The sequence below is a fragment of the Hyperolius riggenbachi genome, chromosome 1, assembly GCF_040937935.1.
Source record: "Hyperolius riggenbachi isolate aHypRig1 chromosome 1, aHypRig1.pri, whole genome shotgun sequence".
In the NCBI taxonomy this organism is placed as follows: Eukaryota; Metazoa; Chordata; class Amphibia; order Anura; family Hyperoliidae; genus Hyperolius; species Hyperolius riggenbachi.
In genome coordinates this window covers 358,929,637-358,950,685 of record NC_090646.1, presented here as the reverse complement: position 1 = coordinate 358,950,685, position 21,049 = coordinate 358,929,637, and the positions used below count along the sequence as shown (strand labels likewise).

Below are 21,049 nucleotides of genomic sequence, written 5' to 3'. Positions count from 1 at the left end.
ATGTCGAATCTACCAGCTTACTCGATAGAGCAGGATGCAAGATATTGGTTGATTGCACAGGAATCTGCTGCTGTTCACATGTCATTTGATCGATTTTTGCATTCAGAGCATGGAGACACATCGGTCAAATCGAATGTGAAGGTGAATCGCATAGGATATCGTTTGTAGTGTGTGGGTCACTAGTCGGTAGACTTTTGATCAATCATACTAAAGTCGATTCCTTACTAAAGTCTATCAATTTTTCGATTGAATCAGAATTGCTAGATGTATGGCTACCTTTACGCTATGTTAGTTTTTATCTTATCTTTTTAGGATTTATATGTGTGGAGAGCGCAACAAGGACATTAATTTATCTTTGATTGCAGATAGGCTTTAGGTTTAACTATAAAATGTGACAGTTTTAAGCTGCAGCTGTGGAGTTCTGTTATTAATGAATAAAGATTACACACAATTTTAACTGGCCAAAAAGTTAAGGCAATCAACATGCATTGTCACTTACACTGGGGAAGGCAAACACAGGCTCATCATAGCTACACATTATTTTACATCACCCAGCTTGTATCTGACGCCGTGTCATTTGAAGGTCTGATATGAAATGCAATGATGAAATGTTTGCATGGAGAACAACTTCAGTGCTGCCATTCTCTAGGGCAGTTTGTGGAGCAAGCTGGCCTACTGTAGTAAACCTGTCTCACTCTGTTGCTGCTTTGCACTCCTTGCCATGGGACAGAAGTAGTAAACATGTAGAGCTTGCCTTGTGAAATTGGATGCTCCTAGTGAAACCCTGTTTTCATAAGTTCATGTCCTGTTTTAGCTCCTCCTCTGGACTGGGCTCTGGATCCGGAGGAAATGTACCGAATATCCGCCTTGGAGAAGAGAACAAGGGCCACCAAATGCTAGTCAAAATGGGTAAGAAATATATTTTGCCTAGAGTTGTATCGAGGAGCACAACGTTTTTATTTCGCTATTTCAGAAGTTGCCTTTTCCCTCTCAGGGCTGCTGTATGTGGCAGTTGAAGTGGAGCAGTCTTGTATGACATGACTTTTGACTTCACCAGCTATTTGTTTCTAGTCATGGCACTGCTAAGTGGTGGCACCCTGGATGAATAAGTAAAAACAACCAAGCAAAGTCCAAGTTTCTCTGTATACAGTGCTATGTTTGGTTTGCCTTCTTAATACAGAAGGAATTCATGATACAGAGCCATGCCAACCCCACATGCAGACAGCCTGTTTCAGACTTTTGGTCCTCTTCAGTGCAAGGCAGGGATTGATATGGCTCTATGGAATAGGGCTTGGACCAGTACAACACAGTACCAGCTTTAGGGCACAGACAAGTTTGTCACAGCAACTATTCAAAGGGACCGTTGCTAGATAACGCAACTAGACTCTGCAGGCTATGACTAGTTGTTATAACAGACTTGCATTAGGAGCAACTGTTGTTGTCAAACTTCGTTTGGTACTTGTAGTCACCCAACCACTAAATATTTTGTGGCAATACAGTTACTGACTTCACTCACTTTTAATAGCAAGTTTATTGGTAGCATCTGGTGGCTATCTGCTGTTACTGTGTTGCCCATGTGGCATGGCCTTTAGGCAAGTAACAAATGGTACCTATGCATACACATTGTAAATAGACTCTTAGGCCTGGAACCCACTGAAATCCGCAAACGCAAACCGCAACCGCTAGCGTTTTGTCTGAGCGGTTTGCAAGCGGATTCATGCGCGTTTTTGGTCAAGTTTTGCAACATTGTATTTTTTTGCCCAGCGTTTTGCGTTTTTATCCTGATTGGTCCTGTGAATTATTTTTCATTTTGTTACAGTGTGCTGAACCGCAAAACGCTAGCAAAACCGCTCAGTTTAGGTTTTGCTGAGCGTTTCCGCTAGCGGTTCAATACTTTACATTGAAGCGCTAACGCTCCCAAAATGCTGCACGTCCTGCGTTTGCGTTTCTGAGAAACGTAAACGCTCCTGTGGAAGTTGCCCCATCCATTAATATTAGCCCAGCGTTTTGGCAAACTGCTAGCGTATTGCAGTGCTGCCAAAAGCGCTCCTGTGGGTTCCAGCCCTTAGGCTGGATTTGCACTGTTGCACATGTTGCATTTGTTACATAATGTAAGCATTGTGGGTGGACTGCAATGGAGACTGGACATAGACTTTAATACAAAGCCTGCAAGCAGCAAGTTAGAATACAGCTCTCTGTTACAATGCAGAGATGTGAACTGGCCCATAGAGTTATATGGGCAGTGAGTTGACATGCAAACTTATTCTGCAATGCAAATAATGTACTGTGAAAGGACCCTTTCTGTGATGCACAGCACAAATTCTATCAAGAGCATAACACTATGTAGAGACTTTATTATTCATTATCAGTCTTCACGTTTAATGTTTTTCTTGTTAAACTACCCAGTCAGATTCAGGAGAATTTAATAAACAAAGTAAAAAAATTCTGTCTTTATAGCATTAAGTCCACACAATTGGTAAACCAGCAATAATATCTATTTTCTTAAAATGCACATGAAAATCAATTTATATTTAGTATTTGAACAGAGCTCATTTGTAGACTTGTAGGTGCATGTCAGACATTAACCACTTTACCCCCAGCGGTACGAATTTCTCCGCCCCTTTTTTCCCTCCTAAAAAACCAGGGACGGAGAAATCCGTACCTTCCGCGCTACCGCCGCTGTCCGCGCTCCCGCCGCTCGTGCGCGCGCACCCGCCGCTCGTGCACGCCGCCGCCCGCTCGCCCGGAGATCAATGAACGGGAAAATCCATTCCCGTTCGTTGATCTAAGCCCCCGCAATGATCTGCTGCTTCTTTCAGAAACAGCGAGATCATTGTGCGTCTCCCAGCCTCCTACTGCTTCCTGTAAGCGTCCTTCCGGACGCTTACAGGTCGCATGTAAACAAACACTCTGTGGCCATCTTGTGGCCAAATAGTAAACTACACCCTAAAAGCATTTTACATATACAAACATTACATTTACACAATAAATTAACTCATTACCTCCCACACTCCCCAATTTTTTTTTTTTTTTTTGTAATTATAAAAAAAAAAAATACAATAAAAAAAAAACATAAATAGTTACCTTAGGGACTGAACTTTTTAAATATTTATATCAGGAGGGTACAACACTGTTACTTTATAAACTATGGGCTTGTAATTAGGGATGGATGCAAAACTGAAAAAAATGCACCTTTATTTCCAAATAAAATATTGTCGCCAAACATTGATCGGGACATAATTTAAATGGTTTTATAACCGGGACAAATGGGTTAATACATTTCATGGGTTTTAATTACAGTAGCATGCTTTATTTAAAAACTATAATGGCCGAAAACTGAAAAATAATTTTTTCCCACATTTTTTCCTATTTCCCCATTAAAACACATTTAGAATAAAATAATTCTTGGCATAATGTCCCACCTAAAGAAAGCCTAATTGGTGGCGAAAAAAACAAGATATAGTTCATTGCATTGGGATAAGTAATAATAAAGTTATAGACGAATGAATGGAAGGAGCGCTGAAAGGTGAAAATTGCTCTGGTGGTCAGGGGGTAAAACCCCTCAGTGGTGAAGTGGTTAAGGTTAGTCGCCTGGTTGGGTGGGTGAATGCCTTGTTAGGTGGGCTCCGTCTGCCATATAGGCTGAGCAGAAGGGATTTTAGGGATAAAGCCATTTTCTGCTCCACTTGTGAATAAAGCTGTTGATGGACCTTTTTATAGAAATAGGTGGAATAAATAAAAATCCTACTAATAAATGGGATGCAGAACATGCTTATACTAGAAGGCTAGGTTCACACTTGGTCAGTTGTGGAAAATTGATCGATCTTAAGCCAACTCTCTGTGGATATTGGGATCCATTCGCACATGTCCATGACTGAACGTGAAGTCCTCATAGGACGTTTACAGAATACTGGACAGAACACGGGCCTGTCATAGATAGCAATGTTACTTATGACATGTCTGTTATAATGGCCACCAATGGAGTGTGGAATAATGGGACTGTCTCAGCAGATTGGTCAAAGGATTCGCTGTGGCTGTTTATTGCACGGAACCCTACCGAGTGTAAACCCATCCTAAAGAAATATTTCCTAATTTTGTATGTATAATGACTAACATAAATAGCAGCGTATTTTTGTGCTATAATTGCATTCATGTTTATTTATTGCTACTTGTATATCTCACGACTAACACAATTACAGTATATCCACATTTATGTAATGTCCATTTTGAATGAAGACATGTTTGATTTATTTTGGCTGCTGCTACTAAACCTCTCTGCTACTTGCTTTGCCTAGGGTGGAGTGGCGCTGGGGGCCTTGGTGCAAACGAGCAGGGGATTCAAGACCCCATTAAAGGGGGAGATGTGCGAGACAAGTGGGACCAGTACAAAGGAGTCGGAGTCTCCCTAGACGACCCCTATGAAAATTACCGAAGGAATAAAAGTTACTCCTTCATTGCGCGAATGAAAGCCAGGGAAGAGAGTAAGTGCTGATAACCGTACCCATTATAGGTACAGTTGTGAGAACGTTTCTGACTCCTAAAGGTGGCAATTAACTGTACAATTCTCTGGACAATCGATTTGCCCGTTTCGATCGTGAAATCGATGGGAAACGATCGTTCAACCCCACAAACAGAAAGCTGCTATCCAATTTGATCAGATTGATGGAATCAATCTTTTTTTCAGATCAGTTCCATCAATGTGATTGAATTAGATAGCAGCTTTTCTTCTGTTAGTGGGCCCAAACGACAGTTTCCGATTGAAATTACGATTTAATTGGACGATCGATTGGAGAATTGTACTGGTTAGGGCCCACCCTTGGAGAAAAAAAAGATTTTCTGAACGTAGGTTCAGAAAATATTTTGATGCTTTTACTTCTCTCAATACTGTATACTCAAAATGTGACTTATGTGTTTTCTCTATATTAACCTTTAGCTGGAGGATCTCTTTTCTAAAGTCCTGCTTTGTGTATGATCTTGGCTTTCAGCTCCTTCTACATTTAATGTCATGAACAGACAAATATTCTGTTAATTGAATTAGTTTGTTCCTTCAAACTATGGCTGAATCTAGCAGTGTGTAAAATCCTGTGTAGCCTTATATATTATTATTGATTTATAAAGCGCCAACATATTCCGTGGCGCTGTACAAAGTAAGAAACAAACATGGGGTACATAATACAGACAATATACAAGATACATAATTAGTGACAAAATACAAAGAATGATACAAAATACAAATTATCGAATTGGTAATGACAGTGATAAAATTAACATGATGAATAAAATGTATAGTGGTTACCAAGACACAAAAGGGGGAGAGAGCCCTGCCCTTGCGAGCTTACAATCTAAAAGGGAATGGAGGGGGGGGGAGGGGACAGGAGGAGGGGTAGTATGCAGCAAATATATAGAGGCTTTGTGTTTTAGGATACCTAGCAGGAGTGCAATTTTGTCTTAGTCCAAAGGGAAGTGGCCTAAGGAAGCGCATATGCTTGTCGGAACAAGTGTGTTTTTAGAGAGCGTTTAAAGGTAACAAAGGTTGGCGAGTGACGGATGTGTTGTGGGAGGGCATTCCAGAGGAGGGGTGAAGCGCGTGCGAAGTCTTGTAAACGTGAATGTGAGGAGTGGATTCTAGAGGAGGACAACCGAAGATCATGTGCCGATCTGAGATTGCGATTGGATTTGTATCTGCAGATTAGTGAGGATATGTACCGGGGAGAGAGATTGTGGAGAGCTTTGTAGGTTAGGGTTAGGAGTAGTGTTGGGCGAACATCTAGATGTTCGGGTTCGGGCCGAACAGGCCGAACATGGCCGCGATGTTCGGGTGTTCGACCCGAACTCCGAACATAATGGAAGTCAATGGGGACCCGAACTTTTGTGCTTTGTAAAGCCTCCTTATATGCTACATACCCCAAATTTACAGGGTATGTGCACCTTGGGAGTGGGTACAAGAGGAAAAAAAAATTTAGCAAAAAGAGCTTATAGTTTTTGAGAAAATCGATTTTAAAGTTTCAAAGGGAAAACTGTCTTTTAAATGCGGGAAATGTCTGTTTTCTTTGCACAGGTAACATGCTTTTTGTCGGCATGCAGTCATAAATGTAATACATATAAGAGGTTCCAGGAAAAGGGACCGGTAATGCTAACCCAGCAGCAGCACACGTGATGGAACAGGAGGAGGGTGGCGCAGGAGGAGAAGGCCACGCTTTGAGACACAACAACCCAGGCCTTGCATGAGGACAAGAAGCGTGCGGATAGCATGCTTTGTACCACCATGCAGTCATAAATGTAATAAAGATAAGTGGTTCAATAAACAGGGACCACGCGGCAACGCTAACCCAGCAGCAGCACACGTGATGGAACAGGAGGAGGCGCAGGAGGAGAAGGCCACGCTTTGTGAGACACAACAACCCAGGCCTTGCATGAGGACAAAAAGCGTGCGGATAGCATGCTTTGTACCGCCATGTAGTCATAAATGTAATAAAGATAAGAGGTTCAATAAACAGTGACCACGCGGCAACGGTAACCCAGCAGCAGCAGCAGCACACGTGATGGAACAGGAGGAGGCGCAGGAGGAGAAGGCCACGCTTTGTGAGACACAACAACCCAGGCCTTGCATGAGGACAAAAAGCGTGCGGATAGCATGCTTTGTACCGCCATGTAGTCATAAATGTAATAAAGATAAGAGGTTCAATAAACAGGGACCACGCGGCAACGGTAACCCAGCAGCAGCAGCAGCAGCAGCAGCACACGTGATGGAACAGGAGGAGGCGCAGGAGGAGAAGGCCACGCTTTGTGAGACACAACAACCCAGGCCTTGCATGAGGACAAAAAGCGTGCGGATAGCATGCTTTGTACCGCCATGTAGTCATAAATGTAATAAAGATAAGAGGTTCAATAAACAGGGACCACGCGGCAACGGTAACCCAGCAGCAGCAGCAGCACACGTGATGGAACAGGAGGAGGCGCAGGAGGAGAAGGCCACGCTTTGTGAGACACAACAACCCAGGCCTTGCATGAGGACAAAAAGCGTGCGGATATAGCAGCAATGCTTTTTGCCGCCATGCAGTCATAAATGTAATACAGATGAGAGGTTCAATAAACAGGGACCGGAAACGCTAAACCATCCCAGATGTTCATCGGTCATGTTACTTGGTTGGGGTCCAGGAGTGTTGCGTAGTCGTTTCCAATCCAGGATTGATTCATTTTAATTTGAGTCAGACGGTCTGCATTTTCTGTGGAGAGGCGGATACGCCGATCTGTGATGATGCCTCCGGCAGCACTGAAACAGCGTTCCGACATAACGCTGGCTGCCGGGCAAGCCAGCACCTCTATTGCGTACATTGCCAGTTCGTGCCAGGTGTCTAGCTTCATGCCCGGTTTCAGGTCCAGCGGTGCCAGCCACAAATCCGTCTGTTCCTTTATTCCCCTCCAAATTTCCTCCCCTGTGTGCTGCTTATCCCCAAGGCAGATCAGCTTCAGCAACGCTTGCTGACGCATGCCAACAGCTGTGCTGCACTGCTTCCACGATCCTACTGCTGCTGGTGCTGGGTTAGCATTTCCGGATGAGGTACAGCTTTGAGATGCGTTGGAGGAGAAGGAGTCAGAGAGGTAGGTGCTGCTGTTGTTATCCAGCTGTTTGCGGCGTGGGCAACACCCGCGCCGTAGCAGGTGAGGAATCGCTGCCAGGCTCCACAAGGTTCACCCAGTGCGCGGTAAGGGAGATGTATCGACCCTGGCCGAACGCACTCGTCCAGGTGTCAGTGGTGAGGTGAACCTTGCAGGCAACGGCATTCTTCAAGCTTCGGGTTATTTAGCTGACCACGTGCTCATGCAACTCAGGCACTGCAGAGCGCGCAAAGTGGTAGCGGCTGGGAACCACGTAACGTGGGATGGCCACTGACATCATGCCCTTGAAGCTGTTTGTCTCCACCACTCGATATGGCAGCATTTCGCAGGCCAGAAGCTTGGCTATGCTGGCTGGCTGTTACTGCCACGGCCCGGGGGTCATTTGCTGGCAATTTCCTCTTGTGCTCAAACATCTCAGAAACAGACAACTCAACCGTAGCGCTGCACACCGAAGGGCTGTTGGTTGTTGTGTTTGATGAACACTGGGAGACCTCAAGAGCACTAGTCCGGAAAGTGACAGTGTCAGCATCGTCTGATGTTTGTGAATGTTGTGAACCACGCAATGGCTGGGCTACTGCTGCTGCTGAGGCGGGTCTGGTGGTGAGTCTGGTGAACCCAAGGGAGGCAGTGTTGCTGGTGGTACCCTGTCCTGCCGCGTTTGCCCACAGAGTGGGATGTTTGGATAGAATGTGGCGGCTCATGCTGGTGGTGGAGAGGTTGTTAATACTTTTCCCCCTGCTCAGGCGGGTCTTGCACACCTTGCAAATCGCCATGGTAACATCCTCAGTGCAGTCTTCAAAGAAAGCCCAGACTTTAACTGGCTGAGGACTCGGACCTCGTGCGTGATGTGCTGGTGCTGCTTAACCCACTGCTGGACGCTTGAGAGGTCATCCAAGTAATTATCTGGTCCTGTTCTTTTGGATCTGTGAGGGTTGTTGTCCTGGACAACATGGGCAGTATTGAGTGGGTTTTCTTGGGTGCTCCCCTGTGGCCTGTACGTGAACCGTCAGGGGAAACACCTCTTCCCTTGCCCCTCCCTCTTTCACCGGATTTCTTCCTCATTTCACTTATCCTTAAAGTACACGCTGACTGGCAGCAGTACAGTGGCAGTACAGAAATGCTATACAGTGGTGGGTGAGCGGTGTACCACTATTGTCAGCAGTGACACAGAGCACAATGCTATACAGTGGCGGGTGAGCGGTGTACTACTGTTCCCAGCAGACACAGAGTGGAAGTAAACACAATGCTATATAGTGTGGCTGAGCCGTGTACACAGAGTGGCATTAAACACAATGCTATATAGTCTGCTATATAGTCACCCCGAACAGGGTGATGTTCTGCAGAACCCGAACAGTGGCAAACACTGTTCGCCCAACACTACTGGGAGGGAACGCAGATTTTAGTACCTAAACACACGATACAACATGTTTTCCGGGGTCGGACTCTGAGGCACATACAGATGGTCCCGATCATCATCCTCATCATACAACTCTTCTCCTGAGTCTGACCCACCCACCACCTCTGCCACCCCAACATCCCCAGACACAGACCCCTCATCGTCCTCAACATTAACTTGGGATGCTGGCCTGAGCCAGACCTCCTCCTCCACATCAGGCCCCATCATCTCCTCAATGGCAGCCCTCATTAATCGCTCTGGCGACGGACTGATGGACACAACGTTCTCCTCCGGGGAGGGCTGCTGCTGACCACTGGCTGCTGGGGTGGATGTTATAGCTTGCGTGGGGCGTTGGCTGTTGCTGTTGTTGGGAGTGCTGCTCACAGCGGAGGTCTCTGGGGAACTCATGTTGAGCTCATATAGTGGTTGACGGTGAGTGGAGTATTACTGATCCCAGCAATATACACACTGACTGGCAGAGTACGCAATGCTATATAGTGTGGCTGAGCGAGGTACACAGAGTGGCAGTAAACAGAATGCTATATAGTGTGGCTGAGCGAGCGGTGTACCACTATTCCCAGCAGACACAGAACAGTGAACAGAATGCTATATAGTGTGGCTGAGCGAGCGGTGTACCACTATTCCCAGCAGACACAGAACAGTGAACAGAATGCTATATAGTGTGGATGAGCGAGCGGTGTACCACTATTCCCAGCAGACACAGAACAGTAAACAGAATGCTATATAGTGTGGCTGAGCGAGCGGTGTACCACTATTCCCAGCAGACACAGAACAGTGAACAGAATGCTATATAGTGTGGCTGAGCGAGCGGTGTACCACTATTCCCAGCAGACACAGAACAGTGAACAGAATGCTATATAGTGTGGCTGAGCGAGCGGTGTACTACTGTTCCCAGCAGACACAGAACAGTACACAGAATGCTATATAGTGTGGCTGAACGAGCGGTGTACTACTGTTCCCAGCAGACACAGAACAGTACACAGAATGCTATATAGTGTGGCTGAACGAGCGGTGTACCACTATTCCAAGCAGACACAGAACAGTGAACAGAATGCTATATAGTGTGGCTGAGCGAGCGGTGTACCACTATTCCCAGCAGACACAGAGTGGCAGTAAACAGAATGCTATATAGTGTGGCTGAGCGAGGTACACAGAGTGGCAGTAAACAGAATGCTATATAGTGTGGCTGTGCAAGCGGTGTACTACTATTCCCAGCAGACACAGAGTGGCAGTAAACAGAATGCTATATAGTGTGGCTGAGCGAGGTACACAGAGTGGCAGTAAACAGAATGCTGAGCGAGCGGTGTACTACTATTCCCAGCAGCGACACACAATGACTGGGGGGGACCCTGGCTAGCGTGGCTGGAGCGCGAACTACCCTGCCTGCCTACCCAAAGCTAAACCCACAGACAAATGGCGGAGATATGACGTGGTTCGGGTATTTATTTACCCGAACCACGTGACAGTTCGGCCAATCAGAGCGCGTTCGGGTCCGAACCACGTGACCCGTTCGGCCAATCACAGCGCTAGCCGAACGTTCGGGGAACGTTCGGCCATGCGCTCTTAGTTCGGCCATATGGCCGAACGGTTTGGCCGAGCACCGTCAGGTGTTCGGCCGAACTCGAACATCACCCGAACAGGGTGATGTTCTGCAGAACCCGAACAGTGGCGAACACTGTTCGCCCAACACTAGTTAGGAGTTTGAACTGAATCTTCTGGTTAATTTGCAGCCAGTGAAGAGCTTGACAAAGAGGGTCGGCGGAGGAAGATCGAGAAGAAAGATGAATGAGACGAGCAGCTGAGTTCAGTACCGACTGGAGCGGGGCCAGTTTGTTAGACGGTAGTCCACTAAGTAGTACGTTGCAGTAGTCCAGACGAGAAATTATGAGAGCATGTATTAACATTTTAGTTGTGTCTTGAGTGAGAAAGGGACGGATGTGAGATATGTTTTTGAGTTGGAGATGGCAGGAGCTGGTTATGGAGTGAACATGAGGAATAAAAGAGAGAGATGAGTCGAATATCACCCCCAAGCACCGAGCTTTGGGAACTGAAGTTATGGGAGTGTTATTAACATTCATTGTAACTTCAGGCAGGGAGGTGGACAGAGACGGTGGAAAAATTATTAGTTCTGTTTTACTCATATTATGCTTTCATACGTTGGCCTGTATACACACTCTTGTTACGTGTTGTCTTTCTGCCTTGCACATTTTTGCTATGATGAGTCCAGGCCTAGTTATGTCAATTTGCATCTGTTTTTAATTTTCCAGACTTTAAAGCGGGTGCTGCAGCCTTTCCACCAGGGTCAGCTCCACCAGGAAACAGTGAGTATTTTATCCACATCTTTGTTTACAAACTAGTGACCTTAAAATCTAGCGACCTTTAGTTTGCTCAGGTCTTTGGCATCAGTTAAGGTATCCCCATACTATCCAGTAAGTGGTAAATACTGATTTATTCCTGTTCTATCACTCTATACCATTAGATGTGTATATATCTGGTCTAATATTAGTCTTGCCACTGCAGCCGCTAGCCTTATAATGCCCAATGCAGTACAGAGCTTTGGCAAAACGCAATCCCCCTCCTCCCTCTTTTTTTCCCCCCCTCTGTTCTGGGAAGTATAATCGTTGCAACATTCTTCCTTTTATTTTTATCAACAGTTTGGTTGAGGTGCCACCCAATGATATGCTTTGGGAAAATCTATAGTAAATGTGTTTCAAAGTATTGGTGAAGTGTCTGACACTGTTGTTTCATGCTCCCACAGTGAAGCGGGAATGCCAGGATCCTCCAGTACAAGAATAGCCCAACCCTAGGTGCTGACGCTGGAGATACAGACTCCTTAGTGGGGATGGACTTTGAATTTTACCATATACATTCTAAGAATTATTTCTGGCGGTCTTTACCATTGAAATGGTAAAGGTTTTTTTTTTTTATGATGCACAGAGTACATCTCTGTTTATCAGGATTATAGTCCTGTTTTCATCTTTGAACTGGGGGAAAAATGTAGTCAATGAATTCTCTTATAAATATGGAGTTTACCACAATAAAGAAAAATAGAAAATGTATATAAAGTTTTTCTTGGATCACCAGCAATCTCCAGTACTTCATGAGGAACTACTCTACAATAAAACAGCTTGAAAGCAAGATCTTGAACTGACTGTAAAGAATTTCCGTAAAAGGAATGGTTTGATACTGGTTAAGTGTTTGAGGTGGAATGTGAATAGTATTTTACTCCTTGGCGATTCTGTGTTGTATGCTGTCACTGTATGTCATAAGTGCAAACATTTGACTGATTTCTGTTTTGTACGTGAAAAGGCCACTGCCACGTACAGGTCATTTTGTATATTAAACATGAAGTGAAAGACTGCTGCGTTTTGTTGGGTGGGGTGTTTGAGTTCCTGCATAATGTAAATGCCAAATCTGCCACTGATGCTACAAATAAATACAACCGTACTTTACTGAACAAACTTAATTAATAAAGTTGCTATCAACAATGCATGTGGGGAGCACATAAACTCCAGTCACTGGAGGGCCCTTTTCCACTATGAAATGCGATCGCGATTCCAATCGCGTTTCAATTTCCACCATGCGATTGCGATTGAGCTACTATATTCATTATAGTCCAGCTCAATCGCATACAAAACGCGGCAGGACGACGATTGCGCTTTGACCAAAATCGCATCGCAATCGGATCGCACTAATGGAAATTGCTGCTGCAGTTTCCATTAGTTTAATGTACCTTGCGATTTGCGATCAGAAGCAAATCGCAAATCGCAGGCTAGTGGAAAAAGGCCCTGACTTTGTAGCAATCCAGTCCATTCAGGCAGGCACCTCTATTTAAAAATGGCTCTTTTATTGAAAAATCATTGAAATTATTTCATTTGAAATAGAAAAATGGCTTCCGCATTAGGCCTGCTGTTTCAAGCTGTTAAGCCATAAGTCATTACAAATTTTGTCTGTTTGCCCATTGCAAAATCTTACCTTTTGATTTACATTCTTAAATGTATCGCTGTTTCAAGTATCTTCACTGCTGGCAAGGTAAATAACTGAGATCCCCACCACACGTCCTGTGTAGTGAGCAGTAATGGCAGTTGATTTCCCAAAGTACTTTAGGCAATAGGCTGTGTGACATCATTGCCTAAATGCTTATCACTGGGAGTTTGGGGTTACATATCCATATACAGCAATTATAGTTCTAAGAAATGTTTCTTATGCTTAAAGGGGCACTATGGCGATACATTTTAAATTGTGCAATTTAAAATATGCAAACATAAATAGTATGCTTTTGCCAGAGTAAAATGAGCCATAAATTACTTTTCTCCTATGTTGCTGTCAGTTACAGTAGGCAGTAGAAATCTGACAGAAGCAACAGGTTTTGGACTAGTCCATCTCTTCATGGGGGGGGGGGATTCAAGGATTTATTTATTTTCAAAAGCACTTAATGAATGGCAGTTGCTCTGTCCAACTGCCAAAAAAACACTGTGTAAGGAGCAGGGAAGCTGGCCAGCATAATTGTTTAAATCCTTTTTAGGGAATATCTTTATAAAGAATAAGAACCTTGCTGAGAATCCCCTATGAAGAGATGGACTAGTCCAAAACCTGTTGCTTCTGTCAGATTTCTACTACCTACTGTAAGGCCCGGTTCACATTAGTGTTCGCTATCCGGATTTTCCGGATCTGATCCGGACCGCACACTACTGTACAGTACGGAGCCGGACCGGACTCCGGACTCTTTTCCAACATGCACTATTTTTGTAGCTAGTCTACTTTAGGGGACCCATCGCAAATCCCCATAGACAATTTCAGCTGGGCTGCAAAACGGAACAAATGTCTTCCGTTTGCTTGTTTAAACCTCCACAAGCCTTATATCCTCTGGTAGCTAAGCATGCCCTCTAACGAATTTTGCGGGTTTCGGTCAAAAAAAAGTTGTAACTGACTGTACAGGAGCCGCCGAACGGCCGCAATTTCGGGTCCGTCAGCCATCTTGGTTGCTCTGCAGGTCCTTTCTTCCTCCTCATTGGAGGGAATTGTTGGGTGGGGGCGTGCCAGCTTCTGTCAGCAGCTAACAAACCCTCCAATGAGGAGGAAGAAAGGACCTGCACAGCAGAACGAAGATGGCCGACGGAACCGAGATAAATGGCCGTTCGGCGGCTCCTACACAGCCCATTTCAACTCTTTTTTTGGACCGAAAACCTCACAATTCGTTAGAGGATATGCTTACCTATCCATGGGTATAAGGCTTGTGGGGGTTTAAACAAGGTGAAAGCGGACATTTGTTCCGTTTCTGCAGCCCAGCTGAAAGTGTCTATGGGGATTTGCTGTGGGTCCCCGAAAGTAGACTAAGTCCCTATTTTTTGTGTCCGGATCTCCAGCCCACGCATCCTGACCGGAGCCTAACCTGAGCCTGACAGCACCATCAGGAACACAGAAACCAATGGGAAACGGAAGGCACAGAACACACTGCCTACAAAAACCTGACGTTCTACCCCACTTCCTATGCGTATCCAAGCGGCCATTTCGGATGGGGGCACATGGGCCAAGCATGTCTGGAGTGGAGCAGCAGTGACAGACGTGCTGGAGCTGTTTGGCAGAATGTCGGAGGTGGAGGTGAGGCCTACAGCGGAGGAACCTGATTGTACATGTGCACCAGGTGCACCTTCTGCTGACCCGAACATTTTTTATGTATATTTAACTGTTTTTTGCCCACTGATCCGGATGGCAGCCTGATGCATGCCTGATACAAACGGACCGGATCCGGATCGGAACCGTACGGTTCTGATCAGGATCCGGTCCGTTTACTTGCCAAAACGCAAGTGTGAACGGGGCCTAAGTGACAGCAACATAGGAGAAAAGTAATTTATGGCTCATTCTACTCTGGAAAAAAAAAATGTACATATTTGTATATGTTTGCACATTTTACAATTTTTCTTTATAGTGCCCCTTTTAAATGAGGATAATTAAATTAAGAATTTGTATCCTGAATTATTTTGTTGCAGGGTTTAAAGTGCACTGAATGCTGTCATAGGCTTTGAACTAATCCATCGCCTCATGGGAGAATGCAGAGTAATGATTATTTTTTAAAGCACCTGGATGACAATGGAACAGTTTAACTACTTCCCGACCGCCGTATAGACAAATGGCGGCCGGGAAGTGGACGCCGCAAGGACCGCCGTATTGACAAAATGCGGCGGTCCTTGTATGAGCATGGGCGGAGCGATCGCGTCATCCGTGACGCGATCCTCCGCCGGGAGTCGGAAGCCCGGCATTTTGCCTCAACTCGCCGGCCACTTAGCAGCGCCGGCGAGCGGAGGGGTCTCGGGGATCCGCCAATCAGAAAGTATAAGGCACTTTGTTAGGTAAACAAAGTGCCTTATACGTGCTTCCTCCTCGCCTCGTGGTCTCATTGTTGCAGAGACCACCAGCGAGGAGGAAGCCATTACAGGTATACACTGCACATTGCTTTTGTTTTACCCACAGCCCCTCATACCCACCCCAGGCCTCATACCCCCCCTGATCACCCCAGCAGACCCCTGCCCAGCACCCTTGCACCCCTATAACCCCCCTTGATTGTCCCGTGATTGTTTGATTGCCTCTGAGACCCCACTTCCCACCAACCCCCACCCCCCATCACCTTCCGAGTGCATCAGATTTGATTGTGCTGCGCTTGTATTCGATTGTGCTGCGATTGTATTTGATTGTCCCGTGATCTGCTTCGATTGTCCTGTGATTGTTTGCCTCTGAGACCCCACTTCCCACCAACCCCCACCCCACCACCACCCCCCATCACCTTCCGAGTGCATCAGATTTGATTGTGCTGCGCTTGTATTCGAGTGTGCTGCGATTGTATTTGATTGTCCCGTGATCTGCTTCAATTGTCCCGTGATTGTTTGCCTCTGAGACCCCACTTCCCACCAACCCCCACCCCACCACCACCCCCCATCACCTTCCGAGTGCATCAGATTTGATTGTGCTGCGCTTGTATTTGATTGTCCCGTGATCGGCTTCGATTGTCCCATGATTGTTTGTTTGCCTCTGAGACCCCACTTCCCGCCACACCCAACCCCACCCCCCCCCCCACCACACCCAACCCCCCCCCTCACCCCCCCCACCACACCCAACCACCACCTTCCGAGTGCATCAGATTTGCTTGTGCTGCGATTGGAGTCGATTGTGCTGTAATTGTATTTGATTGTCCCGTGATTGTTTGATTGCCTCTGAGACCCCACTTCCCACCAACCCCAATACCTCTCAAATACTCCCTTTTTGCTAGGTAGGTGCTCTTTTTTTCTGGGTAGTCTTGGAGGAAAACCCCATAAATTTAGCAATCCACAATGGCAAGAAGGGGGCTTTCCGATGACGAGGTATACAGGTACATGGACCAGTCGGATGAGTTCTTTTGGGAAGAATCATCCGTCGAATCTTCCGGGTCCGAATTTGAACCTGTAGAAAGCAGTGGTTCCCTGACCGAAAGTGATGACGAGGCTATGGTCCCGGCTAGAGCCAGGCGTACCAGACCCCAAGTCGTTAGACCGCAGGTGGCGCAGGATCCGCCTCAAGGGCAGCAGGGTGGTGCTAGCGCTGTTGATAGTTTTCTTGGTGAGGCAGGCACCAGCAGCGCAGCATCTCCTGGACTTGGTACCAGTACTTCTGTAGACCCTGGCGAAGTGGTGAGCGTCAGCATGGAAGTTGAAACTGGTACGGTGGCAAGTGCAGTAGTACCCCCGTCGCAGCCACCAAGAAGAAGACGGGCCCGTAGTACCCATAGACTCCCAGAGGTGCTGGCACAACCAGATTGGCAATCCCCTGATTCCGCCGCACCCGTAGTGCCCCCTTTCACCGCCCAGTCTGGAGTCCAGGTGGCGACAGCTCATCTAGGAACGGCCCTAGAATTTTTGCAGCTGTTCATCACCCAGGTTCTCTTGGACTTAATTGTGGTTGAGACCAACCGTAAAGCCACACAATTCATCACCGAGCACCCGGAGAGCATGTATGCCCAGCCTTTCGGGTGGAAACCAGTCCAAGTTTCCGACATTAAAATCTTTTTGGCCCTTATCCTTCACTTGGGACTAATGAAACAAAATGTATTGCGGTCGTATTGGTCTATGAACCCAGTACATCATGTTCCCTTGTACCCTGCTGCCATGTCCAGTACATGATTTGAGTCCATCCTGCGCTTCCTGCACTTCAACGACGACGAAACCTGTCATGAAAGGGGAGACCCTGCTTATGACCGGCTCCACAAAATTCGGCCCCTCATAGACCATCTGTCCTCAACATTTGCAGATGCTTATATCCCTGAACAGCACATCTGCGTAGACGAGTCCCTCTTACGCTTTACCGGGCGCCTTGGCATCAAACAGTACATCCCAAGCAAGCGCGCCCGGTATGGGGTGAAACTGTATAAGCTCTGTGAAAGGGCCACAGGCTATACATGTCGTTTTAGGGTCTATGAGGGAAAAGACTCAAAATTGGAGCCGGTCGGATGCCCTGACTACCTGGGGAGCAGTGGAAAGGTTGTGTGGGACTTGATGTCACCCTTGTTCCAGAAGGGGTACCATCTTTTTGTGGACAATTATTACACAAGTGTGGCCCTCTTTCAGCACTTAAAGTTAGAAGGAATCCGATGCTGTGGCACTGCGCGGCCTAGTCGCCAGGGCTTCCCCCAACGGCTCGTTACCACCAGACTTGAACGGGGGCAGAGGGCCGCCTTGCGTACTGAAGACCTGCTCGCGGTGAAATGGAGGGACAAGAGGGACGTTTACTTTCTGTCCACCATTCACACAGACACGACAGTCCAAATTCAACGGGCAACTAAGGTAATTGAAAAGCCCCTTGTCGTCCACGAATATAATGTCAACATGGGAGGGGTGGACTTCAATGACCAGAGGTTAGCGCCCTATTTAATTACCCGGAAAACAAGACGCTGGTATAAGAAAGTGTCTTTTTATCTGATTCAATTGGCAGTTTACAACAGCTTTGTTCTCTACAGTAAGGCTGGGAGAACTGGATCTTTCCTCCAATTTCAGGAACAGATCATTCTGGACATCCTGTATCCAGGAGGTGCCAGCCCCCCCCCCCCCCCCCCGATGCAACTAGCCGACTGCATGGTAGGCATTACGCCTATCAGATTCCGTGTGCCCCAGGTCAACGCATCCGAAGAAAACGTTGTCGTGTCTGCAGCAGGACTGGAAGAAGGAATGACACCAGTTTTTATTATCCCCGCTGTCCTGACCAGCCTGGCCTATGCGTAGGGCAGTGTTTTGAGAGGTACCACGAGCAGGTACACTATTAGAACCTAGGAAACTCCAGACACAGGAGTAGGCACACACTCAGTGGTCTTTTGCACATTGTCGCAGGGAGAGGAGAGGTAAGCTTGAAAACCAAACGGGTAAGCATAAAAGTCGGAAGAAGGATCGGTTTCCATGCTTGATATTGCTGATCTGTCCTGGGTTGGCGATATAAGACGGCATGTTTGAATTTCCCTTGAGTGTGGACACCCCCGGTTTATATGTGATTTGGGCCTATGATGATACTTTAACCTCTTGAGGACTGCAGGGCTAAACCCCCCTAGTGACCAGGCAATTTTTAGTTTAAAAGGCCACTGCAGCTTTAAGGCCAAGCTGCAGGGCCGCACAACACAGCACACAAGTGATTCCCACCCCCCCCTTTTCTCCCCACCAACAGAGCTCTCTGTTGGTGGGGTCTGCTCGCTCCCCCCATGTTTATTTTTTGTTTAATAAATATTATTGTTGCCGTATTTTGAAAAAAAAACCCTCTTCCTTTAAATCCGTTCCCTCCCTCCCCACAGCCGGCCAATTACGGCGATCGGCTGTCATAGGCTTCTGCCTATGAGAGCCGATCGCTCTCTTGTTCCCCAGGGGGACAGCCGTGTCACACGGCTGTCCCCAGTGCAGCGCTGCTGCTGATCGCAGCGCTGCACAGAGTAAATAGACGGCGATCACGCCGTCTAACAGTCTCCCGAGCGGCAATAGCCGCTCGGAGACTGAAGGCGGGGCGGAGCTCCGCCCCCCAAGCAGGAGATGCGCGCGCAGCCTGCGCGCGATCTCCTGCAAAACAGAGCCCCAGGACTTTACGCCAATTGGCGTTAGGCGGTCCTGGGGCTGCGGCCACGCCTACTGGCGTGACGCGGTCGGCAAGAGGTTAATGCCACACAGAGTCATCTCTATTGGCAGGCATATTGCTGTATCCTACAGGCATAATGCTGTATACTAAAGTTCTGAGGCCCAGTCACATAAGTTGGTGGCTCACCCTGAGTGCAGGGTGGCACGGGGTGTCTCTCTCCTGAGGTTATCACTGCCATTGATGTGGAGGAAGGTATGTTTGCCGTTCATTTTTCCTTTCAGCCCAGAGTGCATTACTTGTATACCCAATATAAGGAGTATAGCAGAAACTCCTAATACTGGCCATACATGTAATGATTGCAGAGACCCTAAAATGCCAGGACAGACTCCACAAATGACCCCATTTTGGAAAGAGGACACCCTAAAGTATTATGTGAGGTGCACGGTGAGTTCATAAAAGATTTTAGTTCTTGTCACAACTTAGCAGAATTTTTTTTTTAACAGTGTCATTTTCCGTTTACTTGTGACAAAAAATAAAATTTTCAATGACCTCACCATTACCCTCATGGAATACCTTGTTGTGTATTCTTTCCAAAATGGGGTCATTTGTGGGGTTTGTTAACTGTCCTGGCAAGTGGGCGGGGTGCTAAATTATGAGCACCCCTGTAAAGCCTAAAGGTACTCATTGGACTCTGGGCCCCTTAGCGCAGTTAGGGTGCAAAAAAGTGCCACACGTGGTATCGCCGTACTCGGGAGAAGTAGTATAATGTGTTTTGGGGTGTATTTTTACACATACCCATGCTGGGTGGGAGAAATCTCTCTGTAAATGACAATTTAATTTTTTTTACACACAATTGTCCATTTACAGAGTTATTTCTCCCACCCAGCATGGGTATGTGTAAAAATACACCCCAAAACACATACTACTTCTCCCGAGTACGGCGGTACCACATGTGTGGCACTTTTTTACACCCCAAGTACGCTAAGGGGCCCAAAGTCCAATGAGTACCTTTAGGATTTCACAGGTCATTTTGCGGAATTTAATTTCCAGACTACTCCTCACGGTTTAGGGCCCCTAAAATGCCAGGGCAGTATAGGAACCCCACAAATGACCCCATTTTAGAAAGAAGACACCCCAAGGTATTCCGTTAGGAGTATGGTGAGTTCATAGAAGATTTTATTTTTGTCACAAGTTAGCGGAAATTGATTTTAATTGACTTTTTTTTCACAAAGTGTCATATTCCACTAACTTGTGACAAAAAATAAAATCTTCTATGAACTCACCATAGTCCTAACAGAATACCTTTGGGTGTCTTCTTTCTAGAATGGGGTCATTTGTGGGGTTCCTATACTGCCCTGGCATTTTAGGGGCCCTAAACCGTGAGGAGTAGTCTGGAAATCAAATTCTGCAAAATGACCTGTGAAATCCTAAAGGTACTCATTGGACTTTGGGCCCCTTAGCGTACTTGGGGTGTAAAAAAGTGCCACACATGTGGTACCGCCGTACTCGGGAGAAGTAGTATAATGTGTTTTGGGGTGTATTTTTTACACATACCCATGCTGGGTGGGAGAAATAACTCTGTAAATGGACAATTGTGTGTAAAAAAAAATTAAAAAATTGTCATTTACAGAGATATTTCTCCCACCCAGCATGGGTATGTGTAAAAATACACCCCAAAACACATTATACTACTTCTCCTGAGTACGGCAATACCACATGTGTGGCACTTTTTTGCAGCCTAACTGTGGTAAGGGGTCCAAAGTCCAATGAGCACCTTTAGGCTTTACAGGGGTGCTTACAATTTAGCACCCCCCAAAATGTCAGGACACACCCCACAAATGACCCCATTTTGGAAAGTAGACCCTTCAAGGTATTCAGAGAGGGGCATGGTGAGTCCGTGGCAGATTTCATTTTTTTTTGTCGCAAGTTAGAAGA

The 21,049-nt window shown here is 46.4% G+C and overlaps 1 protein-coding gene across 3 annotated transcripts in view; it reads left to right on the top strand.

Moving 5' to 3' along the window:
* CHERP (calcium homeostasis endoplasmic reticulum protein) overlaps positions 1-12,395 on the top strand; it is a 56,016-nt gene extending 43,621 nt beyond the window's left edge. For all 3 annotated transcript variants that reach the window (XM_068234208.1, XM_068234207.1, XM_068234206.1), the window contains exons 16-19: positions 815-909; positions 4,296-4,481; positions 11,305-11,358; positions 11,796-12,395. In XM_068234208.1, coding sequence (XP_068090309.1) covers positions 815-909; positions 4,296-4,481; positions 11,305-11,358; positions 11,796-11,833 — 373 coding nt within the window. In that variant the 3' untranslated portion in view covers positions 11,834-12,395. The remainder of the gene's footprint in view (positions 1-814; positions 910-4,295; positions 4,482-11,304; positions 11,359-11,795) is intronic.
* Positions 12,396-21,049: the final 8,654 nt, after the last annotated feature.